Below are 26,999 nucleotides of genomic sequence, written 5' to 3' on the forward strand. Positions count from 1 at the left end.
AAGGGAGACGGTCATTTCTATGTTGACGTCTGATTACACATGCACTTTTTTATTCACGGAATATGATGCAAACAAATATTGTGCAACTTCTTCATCGAAACAAAAAGTGTTGAAGAAAAAATGTGGTTTCCTGCCTGCCCAACTTCCAGAAAGTCCAGCAGAAACCGGTGCATCTTAGACAAAGAACATCACACTTCAGATTGAAAAAAGCATCCTACAGCAGTGATCCCCCAAGTATAAGAAAATGTTTACTTGACCAAGCTCAGCTATTAAATTGACTGAACCCACCATATGAGCTTGACAAAGTGGCAGTTCAAACTGAGTTATATAATACAACGGGTCATTTCCAGAGGAATTGTGGATGTATTAGAGAACATCACCCCATCTAGCTCCCCCATTTAGAACTCTTTAAGTAGTTTCTTTTTTTAAATTATAAAATAAAATGTGCACAACATCAAATATTGTGAGGATGCACACATTAGAAAAAACAGTACCATATATGTACTGAAATATGTTTGATGAATTTGTGAAGAAAGGTAGGTAACAACCGCGTGGTTACCCAATACACAACACAAACGATCCCTAAAATCATTCAGTTCAACTGCAACACCAGCAACAGTTCTGCATCCGTCCAGTGCACGTTGAAGTAACTGACAGTAGAGGACAACCAATGAGGAGACAGATAGCTTTGTTTGTCATTTTGTAAGCTCCAGAAAGACACTTCCTTTGATTTGTAGCTCTACATCGACTGGCGAAATGAAGTCACTGTATAATTCTTGCAGAACCAACTCAATGTCACCAAGCACGGTGTCATTCCAAGTGTCCTTGTAATCACGTCTTTGTGAGCCCCATTCTTTATCCCGTCCGTCCCTGAGGCCTCTAATGGAAAATGATTGAAGAGGCGTCCCCCTCCCATCCTAAATCCTAAGATTTTCTACAACGCCTTCTTGGTATCTCAGATATGCAGAGCATTGGACCACCGCCAGCAAAGAGCCTCCTGATTTAGTTTTGCTTGCTTTCCAGACTTTGCAGAAATCGTGCGGCGAAGCTCAGAAAGTTGCGGCAATTGGCTACAAAATCAAAGACAGGTTGTGGGAGTAACAACGCGCTTCTAATGAGATGGCCCCTGGCAGAGACAAGCTGTGTTTCAGCGATGTCACTGACCTGTCAAGAGCACTGCACTCCATAGCATCGCCCATTTTGTCCTGAGCACACGCTGTGCCCTCCTTTCGCTTATCTCTTGGCAGGAAGTTGGGTCACTCCATGTGCCAATTAGGGAACAGAGGTACTGTAGTCGAAGACTTCTCAGCCAATCCGAGGAAGTCAGCGCTTATTGCTGTGGGTCATCTGCCAGCATTCCTGTGCCTCTATGCTCTGATCTGAGGACCACTTTCCTACTCGTGCACACTTCATGGTGAGCTGAGCATCTAAAAGAGGCACACTATCTTATGGTATAACAAAAGAAAGCCAGTGTAGAATAGTCTCGTACACACTTTGGTTTGAAAAATATTTTAACCATATGGTTAATTAATATCTTATTAATATATGCTAGACATGGAAGCACTCAGTTGCTCATTTGTCATCTAACTGCATTAACACCTTTCTTACATTGGCAGACGGTTGTGTAAATGACCACACATTGTGTTATGAATCATTTTATAAGTTTTCTTATATGGCAATGCTATCTTTCTTCAAAAGAAAGGACTGTAGTAGCCTTAGTAGCCGAGTATTTATGGTGCACACCATGTAACAGCAACATCTCCGGTTGCCAAAAATATTATCTTCAAAACTAAACAAAAATAACAGTGGAAGAGAAAACTAAAGTAAACATAACATACTGACTGGCAATGTGTGAGTTTGGGAGAATGCATTTTCTTCCGTCAGAAGTTGGCTATTACAAATCTGGTGCAAATCAAGCTTTCCAATATTCACATTGGGAATAAATGTATTATAGAAAGTATATATTTCTGTATAAATAAATTAACTGATGTGTAGCTCTGAGACATAGCACCATTGCCATGCTATATTTATTTAAAGAAACAACAAACAACAATGAAAGATGTTCATGCTTTGTTTAGTTTATGGTGTAGCTGTTAATGTAATTATCAGTATATCATCAAACAAGCTTTTCAATTGCTTTTAATCAAGGCAAGTGTCTTCAAAAATAGCTTACCATTTATTGTCTTATCATTTGTATTGTGTTTTTATGCAAAACAATATTATGGATGTGATTGAGTGTCACATTACAATGTAAAGTAAAAGGATAACATTTAGGATTTTTTTTGTTACTGTCTTTGGGATGGTTGAAATTATTGTTGGCTGTCAAGTTTTAGAAAAAACTAAACAGAATCGGCAGGTCAGACAATAAACATCGGCCAAGAAATGTAAGGGGTTCCTCGTGTATCCCTGCAGTGAATTATGGCAGAGTTTTTCATTGGCATGGTTTGCCGGTACAACTTGGAAATAAGTTAAACGTAGCTCAACAAATAATTTCACATGAATGCGACTTAGCAGACCTAGCTGGGGTAAGTAACTGATCATCATGGTACGTGGATGCTGCATTTCAAATAGAAATGGTGTATTATAGGATATAAATAAAGAAATGTGAGTTTCACTGAAAGCAGATTAAAGTAAGGCATAGATGAACATATTGTACTTGAATGAATTTAGTCTTGAGATAAAGGTAATATCCAAGATGATTTAAACCAAATAGTAGTATCTAAGATTACAAATACGAAAACTGAGCGTTTCCATTCAATTCAATTCAGTTTATTTTATATAGCCCAATATCGCAAATTACGAATGTGAGAGTAACATCATATTGAAAACCAAGATAAAGCAAATATCGGAGTGGGAAAATGAAAGGCCAAATCAAACAGAGCAGTGATATTCCAACATACTGAAAGACAGACAAACAGGTCAAATCGATGTTGCAGAGGGGCCTTTTCAGAGTTGGATGATCATGCAGTGAAAAAACATTTCTGGGTCCCAACTTTTCCGTCCTTGGCTAGATACCCAGGGTGAATTGACATGAACACAGGAGGATACTGATGACCTTAAAATGAGGAACATATAAAAAATGTGCATAATGAGCAAGCGACCACAAAGAAAATAGTGCCATCTTAAACCCCCTCGACCTTCTTGCACTTCAAAATGTGCCGATTTACAAAACTGACAAAATATAACCATGCTTTAAGTCAAAACATCTGTCACGCGGCATAATTGGGTTAATTAGACATCTCACCCGGAGTTCCCAATTACAGGCCTCAATAATTAATTGCACTTGAAATTAAATGTATTTTCTCATCAGCCTTTAATTAAATATGGCCCTCGTTCTTGATTGGAAATTCCGATCATAGGGTGAGGGTTGGTCCCCGACATGTTTACTTGTGGTGCATCGGAAGATGGTCTGAGTTTTTGCAGGGTATAATTACACAGTCTGATTAAGAACTATCAGGCTGATGGGGCTCTTTGGCTTTTGGCCAAGTGAAAGCAGTGAACTGTAGACACGTACTGTATCTCTACTTCTACAACCAAACCCCACTGCTGGTGCTAAACACAAGCCAAACCAGAACTTTGCCACACCCAACGTCACTGATTCCAAATGACTGGATGCGTAGATAATAACCATGAGCAGCAACTAGCAGCTAGCTCATTCTTTTTTGTTAGTTAAGAGCTGTTTCGAATTTCAAATTAAACAATTTAAATGGCTCTGGAAACCCCCCAAAAAATGGGCCTCGAAAATATAAAGCAGAGAAGATTGCCTCGGTGATTTTTACTGCATAATTCATATCTATAACAAATGTCCTCAATGAAGATTTCATTTATCTCACTGATGAAGGCCATGCAGAGAGATCTGGCTGTTCTGTCATTGACTAAGAAATACAACGTTCTCACCAGCCTTGCATTAAAAATGTTTTATAATATGTTAAACGGGTATTCAAAGACAATCAAATGCATATATGGGGAAATATATTAAACAGAATTATGAATGAACTCAGTATTTAAATTTGTAAAGGGGTACTGCCATGTTGTTCATGTAGATCACCCAATCTTTGGAACTGTCTGTCAAATGACGCAACCAAAATATTGAACATTATCTAAATCCAGAACTAAAACATACATTTTAAGAAGCTTTACTGGTCTCCATTTGTCCCGAACCTGGTCACTCATTCCTTTAAAATCCACTCAACTCTCCTATTTCCAACCTTAGCCAAGCTCATAGCACATTAATTCAGTCAACGTGTGGTTTACTTACCTCACCCATGACCCCAAACCTGTTGCTACGTGGCCTTGAATGCCCCAAAATCCATCAACCTCACATTTTTCATTGGACTTTTGACCGACCCACGTTCTCTACAGGATCACACTGTTACTGCAGATGCTGCTGTTCTTGTTGGTTGCTGCGCAGCTGGGAACTCTCCGCGATCTCTTTTTTGTTTTCAAGTAATAATAACACATTATCTCATGCTTCCCCTGATTAATTTAACAGTTGCTGCTCAAATAAATCACTGTCATTTGTGAAGTTTACTAGTATTACTGTCATACACAGAAGTTGAACTGGGTCGCTAAGTGATGGTTGGACAGACCAGGAAGATAATCAGAACACAAACAACAAGTGATCTCTGAGAAACCACATCACGACGATTACTTGCAGAATCCTATTACATGTGCATTCACCTTCCCTTTCTAGTTTTCTATTTTGCGTCTTTATTGACTGCTTCTTCAGTTCACTCTGTATATGGATCACATAAATGAATAAGAGACCGTATTTATCGGATACGGATATCATTTCCTTCGGGAATGACGGCAGTCAAAAAGAGGAGAACTGATTTAATAGCAGGACTCAGATTTCACAGTAGATAGTCCTTAACCCAACTGGGACCCGAGTGTGCTGGTCAGGGAATCTTAAATCAAATAAGATTAATATTTTAAACGTGCAAATCCTCTCCTGTGTGATGGCTGATGTCTTTTTAATTCATTCCCTATCTGACCTATTCACAAGAGCAAGTAACTAGATTGCCCATCTCTTTGAATTCAGTCAACCCAATCTATGAACGATGATGTTATTTCAGACGAGGTGCGTGGGCAGGGATGGATTAACGAACGGGCCTACCGGGCCCAGGCCCAGGGGCCCATGAGCTCAGGGGGCCCCTAAGCCAGAGCCTCCGCGCGTGACGTCGCTGTTCTTAACATTGTATTGATATGAATATGATGATATGACACGATGCGCCGTAGCCGGTATATGCCAGGCTTAAGTCATTCATGTCAGTAACAGGGCCCCAATAGTCCTACTGAGGGATGGATTACCGAACGAGCCTACCGGCACCAGGGGCCCATGAGCTCAGGGGGCCCCTAAGCCAGAGCCTTTGCGTGAAGTCTGTTTTTAACTTTGCATTGATATGATACGATGCGCCGTATGCCGGTATATGCTAGGCTTAAGTCATTCATGTCAGTAACAGGGCCCCAATAGTCCTACTCAGGGATGTTATTCCTGGTTATTCGTTTAATTCATATAACCGAAGTCCCTGCTATCATATAATTCGCGTTATGTTGTCTGCTCAGCTCCGATGTTTTTTTGTTTTGTTTTTTGCGGGGAGTGGGGGGTGGGCCTTGACACGTCCAGGCCCAGGGGCCCGTGGTTTCTTAATCCGTCCATGTGCGTGGGCGAGGAGTCAATCCATGAGTCCCAATATAACTCTGCTCATAGAAGGCCGCGGCGTGCAGATTCAACACTATTAAAACAGATGAACATAATAGAGCATGGACTCATCCTGTGTCTGCAGTTAAGTGAGAGGTGGGGCCGGGGGCTGACAGGTAGAGGCGCTAACCCCGACGTGCACAGTTGTTCAAAGGTGACTCACCGATGAAGTAGGCCAACAGGAACAGCAGTGTTACTGAGACGAGGATGGCGCTGAGAGCGGCGCACTTCCAGTTGCAGTGCTTGTAGGGTTTCTTCAGACTGAAGGCGGGTCGAGAGAAGGTGTTACGGGGCAGAGGGCGCGGGGGAGGCGAGTACACCGTGCTGGAGGTCAAAGGGTATCCCGGTGATGTTGTGCAATACATTGGGGATGTTCCACCTGGTTTGAACAGGAAATGCCTGGGAGGAAAATAAAATCTGGTGTTAGTCTTCACAGAGAACACTCATTTTTCAAGGAGGTCTATCATCACAACACTGAAGGTTGCTGTGTGTCCTTCCACTGGTGAGTAATTATGCTTCCAAGCACATTCAATACTGTTCCCATAGTCACGACTACTAGATTAGTGAGAATGCTAAAGCATACTGGCTTTTGCTCCGTCGAAACTGCGAATCAATATTAAATCTAATTTACAGGACTAGCGACCGCAACTGGCTCTTGTTTACGTATTCATCCCTGTGCGGTGCTGAGTAATTCCCGGTAACTATGTGTCAAGGTTGTCCACAGGAGAGATACAGCATATACGGTTGCAGCGAGGTGTTTTTGCAGATTTATTCGCCCTTGAAGAACATGGACGGCAATCTCGGAAAACATTTGTAGAGCTGCATGTCCAAAAGCCACATGATCGGCCCTTCAGAGAGCCGGTGGCGGCGGCGTTGTTGTCCAGGCCATTTCACTGACAAGTTTACACAAAGCTCCTGAGCGGCAGTGACATAGACGTGATTGAGTGTCACATTACAATGTATGATGTGGAAAGTCACTGAGACCATTTTTTATTTATAAAACATCAGGACAAATCTCTGGCATATCCTATTGCGGCATAAAGAGATACATGGACAACTGTGTTTCATAAAGCGTCATGCTTAACATTAATCAGAAGCAATGCAACCCAACAATGTGACTTGATTGGAATTGTTCGTTGTATCAAACAGGGAAGTGATCAACATGGCAAAGATTGTATGAACTGCAGGAGGCGCACGCTGGTGATTGACAGCATTTCAAAACGGGATGTTTGATGGAAAAATAGCACAGGCATCACTATTGTTCTCATGGAAAAGCAGATATGAACAGTGGCGTGAGCAAGATAGCAAACATGCAACATACCCGTCGTTGTACGATGCATCGTGGCGTGCTGATGCCAGAATGTCCATCTCAATGAGGTTGTCCTGTAAAGTCTCTAGGAATGCCTGCTTTGCTATGTTTCTACATACAGGTGGAAAGATGGATATGAAGCGAGTGTGAGATGTGCGTGCAAGAGACACAGAAATGCCAATACAGTATGTGATCACCGAGCAGCAACAATAACAACAACAACTAACAAATGGGGGTCAAGACAGACGGCGTGGGACAAAGAAACCAAGGCCCTTATGGAACTACTTCTATAAAAGTAAGAGACAAATAACATCTAGCTCTATTGTTCCCCCTCGTTTGGGCTCTGCCATACCTTGTTTTGTACGAGCCCTGCCCTTCTCTGCAAGCGTCTTGCTCTTCTCTGATAAACATTAGAGTATTCTGGCTCCTTTAAGGTTGTGATTGGAAGAAAACAATGCATCACTTACAAATGAGAACCTTACGGTTTCTAACACGTATATCAGACAAAGCACAAATATCTTAATCTTGAAACTTCCATCCCCCCCACTCCCCTCGATGCACTCCCCCTGCAGCAATGCAATGTAGAAATGAACTGTCCACATGCAATGGGCAGGCTGAACACGTTCAGTGGTACAAGAGAAAAGCCTTGTTTTTGATCCCTGTCCCTTCGGGGTCAGTGTGAAGTCCGACCGTGGTCTCTCAAGCTTGTGTTCTGGGGATGAATGCCACTTTTAATGAAGAGAGGGAACGGTGCTGGGCAGCAAATCTAAAGAAAATGGTGTCATTGGAGAGGGCCTTACAACTGCTGGCATTTCTCCACTGGCAGAGCAGAATCAGACCTACCAGTGGAGAATTCATCAGGGCCATTAAAGTTCATGTTCATGTGATGAGAAAGACCCATTCCAATTTTCTTAACTAAGTAAATGGGAGATTAAAATATCTCCATATGTAGATATCCCTAATGGTTTCAATTTCATTATTGGAATTTAAGTAGTTAATCTTTTTTAAAGAAAACAGGTCATATAGACTACATAAAGTGGTTTGAGCAACCCTCCTGCCTGTTGCAGATTCCCTCTCCTTGCCATCTGGTTTCTCCTCCACAGCAAATACCTGTGCAGGATTAACTTTGGAGCTGGATGACATCAAATCATTAATTATCCCACTAACTGTCGTTGCACCAAACAAAATTGATGCTCATTTTCCTGTTGACTGAACCGTCTCACAAAAACTGAAGGACGAGACAGTCATTCTATTCATGGCTGGTAACTTAGCTATTAGCTAGTCTCTTGTCATCAACAGTTGCATTTATGGTAGCATGTTTTTACTGCATACACTATAGGTGAGGTCTATTGGATCGCTTTGAATAGATCCATATAACCAAATCTGCAAAGATGAGAAAAAAGCCTTTTTATTTAAATTTGCTTAGCAGGCGACCTGATCTCACTGGGAAGCCTATAGAGAGATTATTATGATCGTTATGAGGGTTTAGATAACATGCCATGCTATGCTTGATGTCAGCTCATCTTGCAATAGCAGAAGAAATACCAACAGATATTCCCTTTATTACAATAACACTTGACAGATCTACTTCACACAAGGGCCACCTATTGAGAAATGTGCTTGAGAAACGGTCACTGATTACTTTGAAGTAATAAATAAAACTCAGGGCTGAAGTTGAGGAGCTATGACGCATGCTCACGGGAGCCCGTATAAAATTTTGCAAGAACCATTTCATATCTAAAGGTGATCGGAATTACTCAATATTAGGATTGCTAACAACAGACAAAGACCCAAAAGCAGAACTTTTCTCTTGGTTGCCACACAATTCTGTTCACGTAGGCCTTTGCCCCTAGCAGGATATTCTTATATTCTTACTTTGCCCCTTGTAAGCACCGCGGTAATTTAATATGGAGCAGACAGCATGAAAAAGTCAAGCTCAGACATGACAACATCCCTATACATTGTCGGGGAGACAAGTCACAGGGTACCTCGTTTCCAGGGGGATGTTGCTGTTGAGCAGCCAGTTGTCCTGCGTGCTGCCGGGATCTTGACCACTGGCCGGACCCTCAGGAGGGACAGAGCTGTCTGTGGGCGCGGGGCTTGGGTTACTCCGCGGTGTGTAGTTGCCCCTGTTCAGGGAGTTATTGGAGGCCGCATGGTGCTGATGATTGGGTGAGTGGGAGTGGGAGAGTGGAAGAGGAGGCGTCCGCAGCCGAGAATGGTTCTGAAAGGCTCCGTCTGAAAGGGAAAGAGGGGCAATAATATATAGAGAGCTTCTAAACTAGCTGGGGATCAATTGAGGGTGCACATTCAAAAAAAGGTTGGTGAAAGTGTGACAGCAGCCTTTTGGCGTTATTTCAACTCCCCGAGCTGCAACATGACTGATGAATGATTGGCCATAGTTTCACCAGCAGTACACAAATTAACACCTTCAACTAATTTCAGTGGAGAGCTGCAAAGCCCTTATGTGAACCACTCTTAAAAAAGTCCCTCTTCTGCTCATTATTTCTCCTCACTGGCCTCTATCAGAGTGCTTTCTGCCTCCCACAGAGACCTGTGACAAGCTCCTGTGTAAATGGACGAGCTGGCTTCTCCATCTTTTTCTTTTTATACATGTACATTATACAGCAAGGGAATTATGTTTGAGCATGCATAATAATAATAATAATAATAATAATAATAATAATACACTTTATTTATATAGCACCTTGTAAAACACAGTTAGAATGTGCTTTACTCTGAAACCAGAACAGTTATATGTGTATTAAGATCACATAAATGCAATTTTTAAAAAAGTGGGTTTTAAAAAGTGATGTTGATCTCCTCGGGCAGGTAATTCCCGACTCTATTAGGTCTGAATGCAAAGGCTTTATCTCCTTTGTTTAAGAATCTGGACCTCGGAACAACGCATCCGAGGATCTTGAGGTGCGAGAGGAGAGATAGGCAAACAAGAGATCTAATAAATAACTTCATCAATAATAACATTTAAAATCAATTCTAAAGGCAACAACAAGGTAGACAGTGTAAGTAAGCCAGGATCTGTGTTCCAACATATGGTCATGTTTTTTAGCACGGGAAAAAATACTAGCAGCAGAGTTTTGGAAGAGCTGGAGGCTGATGCCAGAGAACAAGAAGTTACAGGAGTGTAATCGACTAGTTACAGTATGAAGCCGTTGATAACGGTTTCCATATTTTTAGGAGACAGATATGGTCTAATCCTTGAAATGTTCCTTCAACAATGAAAGCAAGATTGAACCATTTGTTTTGATTTGGTTTGTCTAAACTCAGTGTTTTCTTTATAAACAATAGCCTAGTGTGAAGTGTGTTACTGCTACCACGGCTTGCATAAAGCATGTTTAGGTTTTGAAACAGAAACTCAGATTCAGCTACTTGCTTGTGGTCAAGCTCATTAGAAGTGATGCCAGTGGTCACGTACTGTCCCAGAACGTTTAGCAGCAGAAATGGTCTCTTTTTGTCTAATTTGATTAGATATTTAACCAGCTCTGTTGTCACTTCCCATCAGAGGTATTACAACTATGAGATATGAAGTGTATCGGAACCGATTGTACCCAGTGGACCTATATGCACTATGTGATGCTCTCTGCACTTCACAAGATAGTAGACCCAATGTCCTTGGGCACTCTCCATCCATTTATTTCCACATCTGTTAAGCTATTCATCAATCAATGAACTCCTGGCTTGACTGATAATGAAAGAGTGGCTTTTCTTTAAAGCAGCAATCCTCCTTTATTTCACAGATATCCCCAACACCAAATTGCCAATTTACAGCAGAATGAGCGGAATATAGACACACAGAGGGCTTATTTTGTATAATCAACTCCTTTATTAAAGCGATGCCTACTCACGCCAGTCAAGAAGCACAGTGTCATTTCAGATTCAGTAGGGGTCAGGAACAGGAAGATGCTATATCTACATCTGTCAATCAAGGCAGACTGATGCACATGCTGCTGAGGAGCAAAATTGAGAACAAAGTAGCATTAAGCTTCGGCGCTAGAGGCATTTTAGGAAAGTAGAGAGAGCCCTTTGTCTTCTCAGGTAATGTGCAGATGATTGGCTTGGCAAGGAAAAACAGGACAAAAATGTAGTTTAATCCTCAAGCACATGCTCACGTCTTCCTGCAAGCTTTTGAAACACAAAGGCGCTTTACAGAAAGTTTAGCATTTTAGTTATCTATATTCTGTATATTTCCTTAGCAGTCAGCACAATAAAAACATGGCTCTCTGCCTCATAGTGCACATCTTCCATGGGATAAACCCTGGCAGAAATGCAGTGCCACATTATGCATTTGTCACACTGATAGATTTTTTTTCCATCACACTGAGAGATGGTCCTATAGTGAGTACACTTTTGCCCAAAGCAGCCTTTGTAATTAGACAAACCAGTGAGAGAAAGAGATAAAGAGAGAGAGAGAGATAGGGAGAGAGAGCGAGAGAGGTGCACCACAGTCCTAAGGAACAATAGATTGTTCTGAGGTAAAACCGCACCGTCTCTGATGACCTCCCTCCGCTCAGCAATGTACCTGATCCCTAAAGCCATGAATAAGGTTATGCTAATTTGATGTAGGGACGGCAGAGACAGACGCAGATAAATATATCATGAGGACAATGGCTTCACTGGAATGCATTTAGTGCTCGGTAAACAAATACTTCACTTCCTGTGACGATCAAGCGAATATTGGGCAACAGGCGATTCATTTTTCTAACACCTGGTCACACCTGGTTTACCGTATGAGCCTACTTGCAATAAGAGTCACGCTATGGACTCAAATATTACAGGAAACAGGTTCCTGTTTCAGTTTTTCACAATATTGCAGCTAAACTGGAATATTATCGGGTTTGTTTTTGAAGCAAAATTCTCCAAATATCCCAATAGAAGGTTGGTCTCGTACAGAAGTTCTCAAACCTTTTCTGTCACGCTCCACTTTGGAGGAAGAAATACAATATGTTCATGCCCCAACACAATTGTAATAAAATGGTCCATGCTTGTGCCTCCTCCATCTGTGCTTTTAGAAATAATAGAATAAAGAAAATTGCAATCGCTTTCAAGTGAACAAGATTGCTCCATCAGACAAAAAAATGTGCAATCATTTTGTTAGAACAATGCAAATAAAGTTAAATCTGTGCAGAATAACTCATGTTTGGCAAACAAAAAGAGTTCTACTGAGTTGTACACTGCATATCTTTTCAAAACCATAATAATGTGCAACCCGTGCAAAATAAAATTGTTGCAGATATGTGTGCGCCATCAAGTTGTATTAGTATTAGTGGCTGCAATGAGCCGGCATAACGTAAACATTTAAACAAAAGTACAGGCATTTCGGCATGTATTTCTTTATGACTTAGTTGTATATCCTCGCACTTTTTTAATATGTGAAGTTCTCAAAGTTCTTGAAATAAAAAGATTCTGCATTCTGCGCCCTACCTGTGATACCAGTGCTCTCCGCAGTTTGAGAATTACTGGTCTAGGGTCAGCACATCAAATCAGCTAAACATACTCATGGAATGACAAAGTTTAAACCTATTGTGACCGACCACTTTGTGGACCGCGGAGAGCCCAAAGAAAAAGCAGCTACCGAAATATTCTGATCCTAAATGCACCCTTGTGGTACAACAACGATCTGGAGTCACTTGTTCTTTTCTGGACTGGAAAACAAAGTCATAATCGGAGGGTATTTTGGGGGGAGGGAAAGGGTAATCTCCACTGGCATGCAAAACTGAATATATGAATACTAATTCACTCTAAATTATTAAACGAGATGCAAGATAAGATGTAGGTTCCCCATGCTAGTTAAGTGCTGTGCAGGTTTACGCAGTAGTAGCACAGCAAATCTGAAATATTTGATCCCAAACCGATCCACACTTCCTGTGCATGCAGTGCCCTCGTCAGGGTTTACAGTCGCTGCAGTAAACCCAGCGACTTCGCTCTCCTACTTATTTGCATACAAGCCGTCCCCATTTTAGTGCATTGTAGAAGATGATCTCCAGAAAAAGCACTGCATCGTGATTTTCATTCACTACTTGACTGTATGCATCTCTTCCCTTTCTACAGCGAGGTGAGAAGTCGCTGCTATTTCCGGGGGAGGTGAACAGAAAGAAGACAAGCAGGACAGTTTATGAGACAAAACGACACAACCCCCACAGATGTGGTGATTCAGCAACAATTATTCACGACTATCCAAAGGACAGAGGGAAACAATTAATGGTTTTCTATTGAGCTGCTTTGCACAACGAAATTGGCATGAAAAGGAGATTCATTTGTTATCAGAGAGACATAGAAGGAGGACTTGGTCACAATAGCCAAACCTTCACACGGCATTCAACATAGAAGCCTAAAGATATCTATTCAGTCTGGGAATGTGGGTTTTTAATTTTTCTTCCGAACAGATGTATGGACTTGTTAAGGCCTCCTGACACTATTCTAGATGAGTAATTAAGGCAAATCCACTTCATTAGCCAAGACCTCAACCCCCACCATGAGAGGTATCAGCATGCTGTAATTGCTGGCAGACAACTATCCAACTTGTGAGGTACTAGCTGCACTAGGAATCTTTTTTGTGTAATGACCAACACTTACATATTGAAACTGATGTAAAACTAGTTTATGGATTTCTGTGGGATCTCTGAGTACGTTCACTATTTATTCATGAAAACCCAAACTGGCTTGTATCTCATGATCGTGAATCACTGTGCGTGTTCTGAGGCTGATCCCGAACCAGCCGTAGAAAAAAAAAGAGTCATATGTTCTATTATTTAGAGCTTTGGTTGAGGTAGTGTATGGGTCATCTGAGTGCTTTCTATTTCTAAACGGTTGATGTTGAATTTAGAATTAAGACTGCAGAGCGGATTCTTGTAGATTGCATTGAGTTATATCCACAGATGACTCAACTCAACAAAGCGTATTAAATACATAATTAAAAATGTCCTAAATATGATAATATAATTAACTTGAGGGATTTCCATACTTCTTTGTCTAGGTAATGGTGTGTAGCACTTCACTAAAAGCCATGTTGTTTAAACTGCAATACTGTAGTTATTTCAATTAAATTGTACAACAAACCGACGTGAATATTTAAGAATGTTTAAACTTATATGAGAGTAATCTGTCTTTTAGTGAAGACCAACCGTCTGAGTTACCCATCAACAAAACTTCTCATCTTGCATTAGTTATTTAAAAAACATCCTATTTTTCGGAAAATTTCACATTCACCCATCAATAATGAAGCCAAATTACAAATGACAAGGAGAAATGTCAACATCCCTATCCTGTCCTGCCTGAATAAAAATCTGCAACAGTAGTCATGGAGACAATTCAATACTGTATAACCTGCACTACATTAGTAAATCTATATTCAAGAGACCATTCTTTATATATGTTTTGGTCACATTTAATTGGATACTCTACAACAGCTCCCATATGATAGCTATAGTAGCTCAAAATCTATACAATATTTGTTTAAGGAAAATCCATTCTGCCTTTTTTGGAACAATGTTCGCTATTGTTCATACAAACTTCATAAAGATGTGTAGTTTGATACGGTGCAATATTCGACACCTTCAAAATACTTCCGTTAGCTTTATATCCACATAGAAGAACATTTCATTTGTTTCCATATGGAGGAACACTGGGTTGAGACGTGCTGTGCCACTTTGCACAGCGTCCAGGGAGAAGTTCTATTTCTGAACGAGAACACTGGATTAAATCCACAGCAGCGATGATCACACCTGATGAAATAAAACGATGTGACACGCCACGAACACCCGTTCCAACGCACCGAGGTGTGAGCCATTCAATGCAGAATTAATCAAAAGCTATCCAGCGCCCAGATAAATCGTTAAGTCTTACTTACTGCTACAGCCCCTATGGCTAATCATAAGAGCAAAGTTTCCAGTTGAGTAGCGTTTGTCTATAAAAATACAAATATAATTTGTCATGAAGGCAGTGAAGCTGCAATCTCTCCTGGCTCCCTGTCGCAGGTTCTCTAGGCTGGCCCTGCTGTTTCCTCCACAGTTAGAGAAGTCTTCAGGGAAGATCCATGCGGGGATACTGGCTGTCTTTCCTGGACTCATTTGAGAGGTAACAGGTACCACAAACAACACATGGTGGGGGTAAAGCTCAGCTCTCGAATGTCTCTCTCCGTGGGAATGGTGGGACCTAATGGAATCCGAATGTAAGCTGCATTACTACCTGGAGGAGAACAAACCTGCTCTTGTACTTAACATCCTTCCACCAGAGGACACCAAATGAAAACGAGACAAACTAGATTCATAATTGTATTTTTACGAAAATGTGGAGTTTAATGTTAACACTGCCTTGCAAATGTAAACTCAAACATATAAACACGAAAAAAACCATCCTGGAAATGTTTAACTTTTTTAAAGGAGGTTTACTGCTGTTTGCAACCTAATCCATTAGGACTAGTCCTGGCATATGCTTCTCTCTGCCTCTGTGAGATCAAATGGATTTTCTGTCATTCTTTTGAGCCGCCCTAGCAAGAACAAGACAAGTGGTTGTATATGCTCGACTCTGGATGTCACTCTGCTGCATATCCATCAAGATGTTGAAGATTCTGTTAGAGGGCACAGATGGTCTGCAATTATTGTGGAATGAAAGTGATGCATCTCGATATATGTCAATGAAAAGAAGATGTGTAGGTATGCAAAATGCATTACCCGGAGCTGAAGAACAGTGAGTCAAACAGGACTGGACAAATTGTCTGTTGGCTGCAGTTCATTGATAACTCGACATCAATAGGAAAACGATTCCTTTTAAAATGTTAACCCAAAACTGTAACCTCACAATTCCCCGGGAAAACAAGGGCACGGCAGGCGGGTTGCCATGTGCTCCTCATTAAATTATCATTCAGCCTCAGATAGTTCATTCCTCGTGGTGTCCGATGGATGGATTACTCTCTGGAGTGACCTCTTTTAACCACATTTTCCCTGTCTTCGCAGACACAGGGGGATGATTAAGCAGTTTGAAAGAAGACTTATTTGAATTCACGCACAGCCACGTCCCACAGGGCGTTCTACCCAGCCCTTCTTTTTGCTTGGTCAGCTGTGAGGTGGTGGTGGTGCGCTGGCCCTTTCCCCAGGGGGAGCCCGGCTGCACTGAAATCCAACACTGGCCGACCCCACGCTGGTTTGCATTAAGAAATGCTAATACGGGGAGGTTGCAGTGTCTCAGATCTTGCAGCTCAGTGTGGCAGCGGGCTCCCACTGGCAGTCTCTCCAGGAAGAAGCCCCTCAGAGAAAGCCAGGGGCCACAGGGAAACACATGCTCCACAAAAGGACTGCAGGCCTCAGCGAGCAGCCTTGTCAGCCTTACAGACACTCTGGCTCAGTGTTCTTCCCAATGAAAACAGGATCCAGAGGAACAACAACAACAAACAAAAAAACTCTGCAGCCTCAGAGGCTACTAATGTGAATAACGATATGATGCTGAGAGCATTTACTTGTTCAAAATCCAGCATAACATTTCAAATCCAGTGTGTGGCTCAAAGATGACCTAGAGATAATGCAATCCACAGAGATACAAAGCCACCTGTTTTCCAGTGCAACAGATACACTGTGCGGCAATTATTTTAGACACACATGGTTTTCTGTGGTTGTTTACTGACAGCAAAAACAACTAAATATTCCCTGTACTGTGTCAACTCTGAATTTAAATATTTCTTCTATAGATGACCTGTATGTCAAAGAGATTTGTGATTTGATATTCCAGACTATTTGTTCCATGGTGGCTTTAAAATGACTTTTTTGTAAAAACTGAGATGCATACTTAATTCCAGATTACACTGCATTTAACAACGTGAAGTCTGAATGAAGATCATGGATGAAACAGAACACATTAGAATTCCATAAATTACTATTTCCATAAATTCGATCAGGCGATTCAGGGAAATGTGTGATCTTTGATTTAATCACATTAGCTGCATGGTTTCATTCTGTGAAACAAATCTCCACCACTACCTTGCTGGCTCACTCTAGTGTTGTCACCTTGAGAAAATGAAGTGTATGCTGCTGAGGGGAAAATTCTCACTACATATTGAACACTTTTAATGAATTCATTTCAGCCTTGAAATGCTAAAACCAGCATGGGTTGAGAAATTAATGGAAATGCTGTCCCCCAAAAAATATTTGGCATTTGGAGTCAACAGAAATCACTGAAAATCAAGCCATCAGGATTATTACCGATCTAACTGTATTAGTAAACTTTTGATTAGATTCAAGCAGCGGCTTGAAATAACCGCCAATGGGAGTACATGGTGTCGTTCACTGGAGAGAGAGAGTCAAAGACATTTCAATCAAAAATGCAAGAAAAGCAGATTTAAATAAACAAAATCTGCAAACTCCTAAAGTATTAGAATTTGATGTGGAAATTGTAGGAAAAGGCATGGAGCAGTTTATATGGCTCATTAGGTGGTTTAAGTGAACAATGGAGGCTCCTCTATCTGATTGTAATTGGCTCATTTGTGTCAAAGATTTTTTTACAATTAAGCAATGAAAAGCTTCATAGAAGAATCTTCGAGTTAAACTTTTTTTGTGTAAATTTTACTTCGTGAATAACTGCAGTGAGGCGAAAGATCCTCAGAATGAACAAAAGCATCAAGAGTTACAGGGATATACACGGAGGGACAGACTTTGCACCCGAGAGACACACAGAAACATGCTGTACTTTGCAACTTAAAAGGATTCTTACAAATCCTGCTGATGACTAGAGCTGAGGAATATTCCTCCTAAGTGCTCTCCTACTCCTTTCCGACAGCCCCGAGGCCAACCTGAATGCTGCACCTATGCAAATTACTCTCATTGTTATGAGACTAATCCGGCCATTCCCCCCACCCACGTCCCCTTAAGCACAGTCGTGTCACCGCCGATGACCTGCATGTTGCTTCTGTGGAATTAAGGGTGGGGTGGGGGGGGGGGGATTTGCGTCGGGATTAATAACTCATTCTAGCAGGCAGTTGGGGCACTTCGGAGTTTGATGTAATTCAAACCTTTGGATAGTTAACTTGGAAGTTGGATCAATTATTTAAGCCGTTTCATTTTGTTTTGTGTTTTCCGCGCCGGTGGGAGACGCAAGTAGCAAGTAGTTGAAAGGCATCAACATTCAAATATTAAAAATAATACCCTATTTGGCATGCAAAGTGACGACTTATGGGAGACATTTCGCATTAATCGCTGAGTTTGAATGGCAAAATTTCCTATTTACATATCGACGGATCATAAACAGGAAACTTGGTGCAATTACAAGTGTGGATTTTTGTGACCATAATAATAAATCTGCTTTCATGAGGTTACCTTGAGGAAATTCTCCTAATGCATTTTTCATTTGCCATGCATTGAGCATTTGCAGTGTAATTAACAGAGTACATTGAATAAGTGCACGTCTAGGCCTTCCAAACCAGGAATGAATCCACAAAATGTCCATGAATCTACATTAATCGGTGATACAGGAACAAAAAAAGCAACATGATCATATATATTTCCTGACACACACAATGCATTAGCGCCCGTTGATACAACGTGTAGCACACGCGGACAGCTACTTTGTGAATGGACTGTATACATGTTTTATTCTTTCCTCAACTGCCAACGCTATGTTTGCAGTTTAAGCCCAAATGTCATTCTGTCAGTCTGAATGAGTGTTAAGTCAACAGCACGAAGGAAACACTTTGAGTGTTTCAAGAGGAAGGACTAGCTGACATTTATTAATGAGAAACCACGTAGGGAGTTTTCAAGCCTAATCTCTCTCAAGGAGCAATGTCTGAGATGCTCTCAAAATATAAAACTACAGTATGCCTTTCATGGGGCTATCACTGCTTTTAATACAACTTCAAAGGAGCCAGTCTTTGCAGCGATATATGAGGATAAAGCAGGGACCTGCACCTGGTGTGAGGCAACTCTCTTTATTATTGTCTTACTTTCCTAATGAGGTGCAGAGGATGCTTGCAGGATGTTTCTCAATATTCTATAGACAGTGTGGATGGCTCCTCCCATCAGCACTCATTGAAACTGTTGAGAAATATATGTGACAAATATCTCCTACTGAACCAAAATCGTCCATCTCTTGAGTGAGGCTCTGAACTTTTCCGACCTTGCTTCAGAGACTTCTGTGCTTTTCTCGAGGCTATATATCGACTCAAAGTTTCAACTCTCTCATGGTGCTCCGGGAAAGAAAAAAAAGGGAAAAAAAACAGAACATGCTTTTGCTCACAGCCATCTGCATGACCTATAACCCAACATGTCCAGGAGCAGGGGAAGGCTAGTCTACAGAAAGCAACAGTAGTTTGAAAACACAACTCACCATCAGCAGTTGCAGTGGCAGGAGCATACAGGTTCTCTGAGCCAGTTTTAACTAAGAATGAATTGGGGCCAAGCTCATCCTCAGAGTCACAGTCCTGGGCTGGCTGAGCCGCACAGTTACCTAGCAACCCTCCCCGGCTCTCATTGGCTGCAATGAAAAGGGGAGGGTATAGGATCTGCTCAACAGGGGATGAGGAGGCGGATGAACAATACAGCGGAGGACCTGTGGACCACAAACAGAGACAACACATGGGGGGATATGAACACACCCAAACAAAGGCAACATGACAGAATACACACACACACACACACACACACACAAACACACAGGCAAGACTTAACTCTGACACTTCACAAACAAACAGGGACACATCTGCCTTTGTCGCTGCCACCTCACCCCAGCTGGGAAGAACAATCCAAACAACAAAAATGACTCTGAGATAAGATAGAAAAAGGTAAATGTCTGGCACTGGTTTAGAGAGAGAAACAACAGCGAGACGTACATTTTAGGATGTTAAATGCAAACGAGGAATACAATTCCAGGTTGAAAATAAAATAGAAATACATGTTTGCTTCCTAGAGCACAGCCCTGGTCATATTGTGCACATTCAACAATAACAAAAACAAAATATCAAGTGTTCTTACATTAGCTAGTACCAACCAATTTCAACCAGAAATATCATGAATCCGTCCACCAATAAATCTGCAACTTTTAGGGACCAGAGACATGTGTGAAGCTCTGTGACTTCTAAGCCCACCCACTTTTGAACAGTCCAATCAAATGTGAGGATTGGATTTCATTTAAATCCCTCCTGTAACATCACACCGCTCAAAAATGATGTTTCACTGCATGATACTCACAGTACTTTTTCAGTAACAGTGTACACATGACATTAAAGAATAAGTGCATCTACTAAAATACAATGACAAAGTATTTTGAATTCCAGACAAATCAAAATTATCCCAAATAACTGTCTTTCAACAAACGAAAATGACAGTTGCAGATTAAAATGTGTGTTCTGCTGTGCAGAAGGAACATTAATAATATGATCCTAGATGTGTCAGGATTGTTAATGCCCCCTCCTGTGTGAGTGCATATAACCCCTGCCAGCCAAGTAATGCATCCAACCTGAACCAATCCCTTCTATTTCTGCACTCTGTGTCCATCTCAGCTTTCCTACATCTCAGTTATATAGAATACACAACAGGGATCCGACTGGCGTCTGACCTTAACAGAAGAATATGAATAAGTTACACTTATTGTATACCAAAATTCAACCCTAATTCCTACATACAAATATCACACTACTTTGTCTTTCAGGGCTTATTTACTCCAATCCCCATGCTGTCATGGAAAGTTAAATCTCCACGGAGCTCCTATTAATGTGTGAATAACTTTTGATGCGCCACACTGAAAACGAGGTAATTAAGTAACATGACGGCAGTGAACAAAGCCATCAGTTCGCCGCTCTCCCCATCTTCACACCAGTCCGCCGGTCGTGATGTTGAAATTCCTGCTGACTGGACCACCATACATTGTGTCTCTTGCTCTGTAATGATCCCTGAAGAGTATTAAAATACGACTCACTGACTCGCATCTAATTAGGAAACAATTAGTGATATTAACATATCAGCCGCAGCCCTACACAAGCAGCAAATGCCCACTGCCCCAGAGAGTCACAGTTTGTGCTTCACATACAGGACTGTCTCAGAAAATTAGAATATTGTGATAAAGTTCTTTATTTTCTGTAATGCAATTAAAAAAACAAAAATGTCATGCATTCTGGATTCATACAAAATCAACTGAATATTGCAATTTTTTTATTCTTTTAATATTGCTTATTATTTAGCTTAAGAAAAAAAAACTAAAAAATCTCTCATAAAATTTTAATTTTCTCAGACCAAGTTAAAAAAAAAAAAAAAACAGTTTAGTGTGGCTCGAGTTCCTCAAACCCTTGCAGGTTTATGTTTAATTAGATTATTTTCAAGTGATTTGTTAATACCTTGTACATGGCGGGCCTTGTTGCAAAGCCATCAGCCTCATGCGGCTCTTCTCTGCCTGACATCGCCGCTCATCCCATATCTGTTTTTTTTTTTTTTTATGTGTGTGTTCGTGCTGCTTGAGTTCAACACGGTTATTTTCAACGCGCGATGCGTGAGATGAAAAAAAAAAAGCATTCCAGGGAAAGTGGTTCAAAGTACAACCAACGTCGGAAGACCACATGGGAATGTCGAGCGGAGACACTACGAGCGTTCGGGCGGGCGTTCTCAGCAAAAGAACACGTCAAACACTGCTGCCGCCGACGCGCAATGGCATGGCAGCTGGATGTCCCGCACTATGGCTAAGTGGAAGGGTAAGTGAGCCGCAGCCCGCCTCAATTCAGCGGACACGCGGCAGGCAGGTGGAGATTCAGCGGACAGAAGATCCACATCGAATGTCGAAAAATGGTTTGTTTATTGGTTGATTACTTGGCCCCCCGCCCCCTGGCGTTTATTTTTGGACACCTGTTCTGATTGACCACCACCTGAAATTGTTGAAGTTGCTTGAACAAAACAATTATTGCCTGAAGAGATTGTTCAGGGCAAGAGAAGGATTGTTCAAGGCACCCAGCAGCATGCACCTGCAACATAAATAGTAAAATTAAATTCTTATTTTTTTTTGTTTGTTTGTTTGTGTGTTTGTGTTTGTGTGTTGTGTGTGTGTGTGTGTGTGTGACGCGTGAGACAGTGTACACATTGTTGAACATGACAGACCTGTTACCTGTTGTCTGTGTACTTCCATTGTCATTTCTGTCATTATCATGTGACATTGTGACATTTATCTGGCTGATGGCTGTGTGTGTGTAACATATGTGTGGCTTGTGTATGATGTGGTATGAATATCTTTGCAGTGAAAAAGTAAAAAACTGTCTGGCCACCACTGGCCACTAGTATACTTTCCTACTATTTTTTCATGATATTCTAATATTTTGAGATAGGATATTTGAGTTTTCTTAAACTGTAAGCCATAATAAACATCAAGTATAAAAGGCTAAAAATAGTATTCAGTTTGCAATATTTGAATTGATTTGTTGATTGTTTTATTTTTTTGAATTTTTGTTTTTACAGAAAATAAAGAACTTCAGAACTTCTGTATACTTCAGCCCGCAGACCTCATTACTCCTTCGGTCCACTGATGCTAGGTTGCAGGTAATGGGTGCTGGGGCACAGTGGCCGTGCTGTGGGTTAATGACCAGGACACTGTTGTACTTGGATGTATCGCAATGTACAACTAGGAGAGGAAGAGCCGCTGAAAAGAGCATCATTACAGTCATGGCCCCAATCCCTCGGTAACGTCCAAAACACTGCATTTACCGATTGTCAAAATAACACACTCTGCTGAGCACAGTACCACTCTCTGAGCCGGTTTCTGCCGCTGTGAAACACCAGGGGAAAGCCTGAAGTTCTCATGAGGCTCAAGAGACAGAAATGAGCTGAACCAGCCTGAATATTAAAGCATTTTTCCTCGAAGTGAGAGAAATTTATCAATGAGACAAGAGAAGATTAAAGTTGTCTTAAAAAAAACCGGTCAAAGTCTTAAGCTAAATGAGGTGAAAATAGTCCTGCTCAGCCACCTTGTGCACAGAGCTTTTACTGTCTCACGGGGCGTCATTGATGCTGGCTTGTGCCGTTCATGCCCGGGCCACAGACACCTAAAGTCACAGGCAGGGCGAGAAGTCACAGCTTGAGATGGCCAGAGAAGTTTCACAGGCTGCCAGAGCTGATTGCCTTTGGCTTCACTCACTAGATTGCAGCAGCAAATGGGGACCTTTACTTAGGAGCCCCTGGACCATGACCTATTGCTTTATTTAGTCCCCGACAGCTTCAGGAAGTGCCCATCACTACCTGGCTTGGCCTGACTGCAAACACACCCACACTGCATTTAAGGTACAATTAGCCAACTGTGATTGTATTTTTGATTCTCGGAAAAAAGATGAACTGATTCTGAAATCTTACATTCTGCAGATTTTTTGTATTAGATACATTTAGATCATCATCATTGCAAATTTGTTTTAACAGTATACCAGTTTCACAGTTGGAGAAAAACAAACATCGAAAGCCCTAGTTTAGCTAAGAGTATTTATTTTCTAGTGAAAAATGGTAACAGTACGTGGTGCTGGTATGAGAGACAGCAGCTGAACAGCAGCAGAAACATACAACGGTGGGCGGACAGTTATGCATCAATACTTTTTTTTCTTTTACAAACAAGCAAGTAGGTGTTCTTTGTTGTACTCAAAAACGTTGAAACGACTCGTGAGTGTTGAAGCACACTGGCTGTTGCTGAGATGGTGCGAGATTGTTTGGTTGCAGTAAGATATGTCATCAACATTCATATTTAAACAACTATGTGATTATGATTACATTATTTATACTTGAGGACAGTAACAAACTGTGTTACAAGTTAGAGTCCTGCATTCTAAATGTTACTTTTTGCAAAATATACATTGAGGAGTAAAATTATACTCATTATACAGAATGGCCTATTTAAAATACTAAATTTATGTTATTGTGTGTTAATGTGTTCATCACTTTAATGTTTAATTTTCACAACGCCATATACTTTTTAATCCTCTTTTATAATACATCATAGTTAATTAGTTGATTAATATTTTATTCTAGCTTCTTAATTTTGCTGCACAAGATTGATGCATTTGAGTGCATTGGGGTCCAAAGTCTACCCACCACAGTCTCAGAAGACCCCGTGGGAAGCACTGCTTCATGATTATCCACCTGTGCCTGAATGTCTGCAAACATCTGCTTGTGGAAGCAGGAGGCGCCATCAGCATTTCAGGATGTACACGCCCTAAGCTAACTGCTAGCATCACTGCCTGTAGTGCAGATTCATGCACTGGAACTATGAGCCAAATCACAATGATCAAGTTCCAGCATGAGAGGTGGAATCAGTCATTAACCCTGTGCCATTATCCGCATGAACATTTATGTTAAAAAAAAAAAATAACTCCATTATTTGAGGAGGCCTGAGGGAGAGAGAAATTAAATCAGGTAAATATAGAATATCAATTAGTGGGAGAATGTAGTCGAGTGAAAGAAAATTGAGTACGAAGAGTCAACATCTTTTTTAGTTTATTCTCTCTGTGTCCCTAAAACTAGCTAGTTATGTGCCGCAGTGACAACAGGAATTATCTGTTTGCTCAAGGACTACAGCTTCAGGCAGCATCTCTAAAAAATGCAGCGTATTTGCAGATGAAAACCGGCAGAAGCAAACAAACATCTCGGCGCCTGTCCTGTACCATTAACTGATGCTGCATGGCACACAAAGCTTAGAGGACGCAGAGGAATGACTCAGAGTCTCATCATCACACTGCTACTCTTGTTGTAAAACCCAGATTGTGTTGAATCTACATTTTAAAACACAGTGTGACAGCCTGCATTTAGGATTTACGTAATCAAGACACTAGCAGTTATATAATTATTTTTAGAAAAGCTAACGCTAAATTCCCATCTTATTAATTTTCATTGACTCAAGCAAGCAACTGAAAACAAATCCTTAATACTGTGCATTACTAAACTGACTGGGACAGTTGTGCACTAGTACTTGAACAGGGGTGTGGTCGGAAAAAGGTTGGCAGACCAGTAAAGTGTTGTGTTGTAATGATGTAGATTAGAGATTCAATTTGACTATATTTATCCCGAGGGGGAAATTTGTTGAAGCAGCAGCAAAACATAAAAAGTATATATATACAATACATTTTAATAAAATAGTAGGGCATATTACATTGAAGAATTTAAATAATAAAGGAAATGAAAATGTAAAAAAGTAATTTAATTTAATTTAATAAAAATGAAAGTGTATACGGTGACTCCAAAGTATTAAATTACAGCAGTGCAAGGTTTATTTATGTACATTTGAGGAGTATTTGGCCAGAGGAGATTTATTATAAAGTCTAACAGCAGTGGGCAGGAATGTTCTCCTGTATCAGGAATGTTCTCCTGAATCAGGAATGTTCTCCTGTATCAGGAATGTTCTCCTGTATCTGTCCTTGTGAAGCGGAGCTGAATTAGTCTTTTGGAGAACGTGCTCCGCTGTCCCTGTAGTAGTTGGTGGTGAGGGTGGTCCGGGAAATCCAATATGGACAATACTTTCTTCAGTGTCCTCCTCTCCATCACCTGTTCCCGGATTGTCCTGTTTGCAGCCAATGATGGAGCCGGCCTTCCTCATCAGTTAAGTGAGTCGGTTGGTGTCACCGGCTCCAACGCTGTTCCCCCAGCAGAGTAGGGAGAAGTACAAGCACTGGTCCAACAGACTAGTAGAACATCTCCAACATCTCAGAGCACTGGTCCAACAGACTGGTAGAACATCTCCAACATCTCAGAGCACTGGTCCAACAGACTGGTAGAACATCTCCAACATCTTGCTGCACACATCGAAGAATCGAAGTTTCCTTATTAAAAAGAGTCGACTCATCCCCTTCTTGGACACAGCGTTGATGCTGGCCTTCCAGTTCAGTCTGTTGCCGATGGAGACACCCAGGAACTTGTACTGTTAAACCAGACTGTTAATCGTAATAGTATAATGTGTATTCAGATGTTTCCTGTATTTGTGACCGTATTTGCATGCAGAGGTCAAAGTTAAATGAACGGATCTACTTGTGTGTGGGCACACGGTACATGGTGCTAAGGGGTTAATCCTAAAACGCAGTGGGTTTTATGCCCCACCTGTGGAATTTTGCAGTGCATATTGCAAATCTGGTGACACGGTTCCCTCCATGTTTTCGCTGTCCACAGCCTGCATGCTCTGAACATGTCATCAGCACACGGGTGAAGGTGTACCTTTACAACCCCGAAATCAGACCCGACCCCTTTAAGTCTGCTTCACTTTCATAATACATTTTTCAATCAGCAGACATTTAATTGCAGAGATAAAACAGAAAGAAAAGATCCTGGTGTGATGTGAGGAAGGCCTGCTAAAGACTGATGTCTGATTCTTAGCAGCATCTGTCAGCAACGAAAGCTTTCATGTATGAAAGCCTTTTTTCCAGTTGATTAACTCTCTTTTGAGATATCTGGAGGCATATGTGTCACTTCTTCAGTGCTACATTTGAGAGACACGCACATGTCTGTGATCTGGTACACTTTAAACTGGTGTATGGCATAAAAACGTTGGAGACCTTGTTATAAATGTATGCCTATTGTTAATGTTAATCCTACAGGCGATCTTCAAGTACGTGTTTGGGAAAAACATATTTGGTTATGGGGTCGGTAATAATCCTAATGAATCGTGAGCAGTGTGTGCTCTTTAGGTCTCAGTGAAAATGGGACGTGAGTTTTCATGTTGCTCCGCCTTGAACACTACGTAATAATAACTAATTTATACTGTAGCGCAAGCATATTATGAGGCATTAAGGATGCTTTGCAAGTCTGTTTTAAAGGGGGAAAGAAAATAGTTGGGTTTTTAGAAACAAGGTAATTATACCAAAGCTAATACAAATAATGGTCATTTAATTGAGTTATATTTGCCTACAAGGTGCTTTGGACGACGAGGTAATTTAAGTGGACTTAATAGCTTTCAAATTGCCTCGGCATCATCAATTCCTTTTTCAACGTTTCATCTCCATCCCCTGTTGCCCAGCTCCGGGGGTTGTGTTTACACACGGGCCACGCA

The 26,999-nt window shown here is 41.1% G+C and overlaps 1 protein-coding gene across 6 annotated transcripts in view; it reads right to left on the reverse strand.

Moving 5' to 3' along the window:
- tenm4 (teneurin transmembrane protein 4) overlaps positions 1 to 26,999 on the reverse strand; it is a 146,352-nt gene that overhangs the window by 69,820 nt on the left and 49,533 nt on the right. For 3 of the 6 annotated variants that reach the window (XM_056441046.1, XM_056441048.1, XM_056441047.1), the window contains exons 4-8: positions 19,338 to 19,559; positions 8,999 to 9,248; positions 7,363 to 7,437; positions 7,023 to 7,121; positions 5,865 to 6,100 (exon numbers count right to left, since the gene is read on the reverse strand). In XM_056441046.1, the coding sequence (XP_056297021.1) occupies positions 5,865 to 6,100; positions 7,023 to 7,121; positions 7,363 to 7,437; positions 8,999 to 9,248; positions 19,338 to 19,559 (882 nt within the window). The remainder of the gene's footprint in view (positions 1 to 5,864; positions 6,101 to 7,022; positions 7,122 to 7,362; positions 7,438 to 8,998; positions 9,249 to 19,337; positions 19,560 to 26,999) is intronic. The other 3 variants (XM_056441051.1, XM_056441050.1, XM_056441052.1) reach the window with 2 other exon arrangements.

The sequence above is a fragment of the Pseudoliparis swirei genome, chromosome 20 (genome assembly GCF_029220125.1).
Source record: "Pseudoliparis swirei isolate HS2019 ecotype Mariana Trench chromosome 20, NWPU_hadal_v1, whole genome shotgun sequence".
Taxonomy (NCBI): Eukaryota; Metazoa; Chordata; class Actinopteri; order Perciformes; family Liparidae; genus Pseudoliparis; species Pseudoliparis swirei.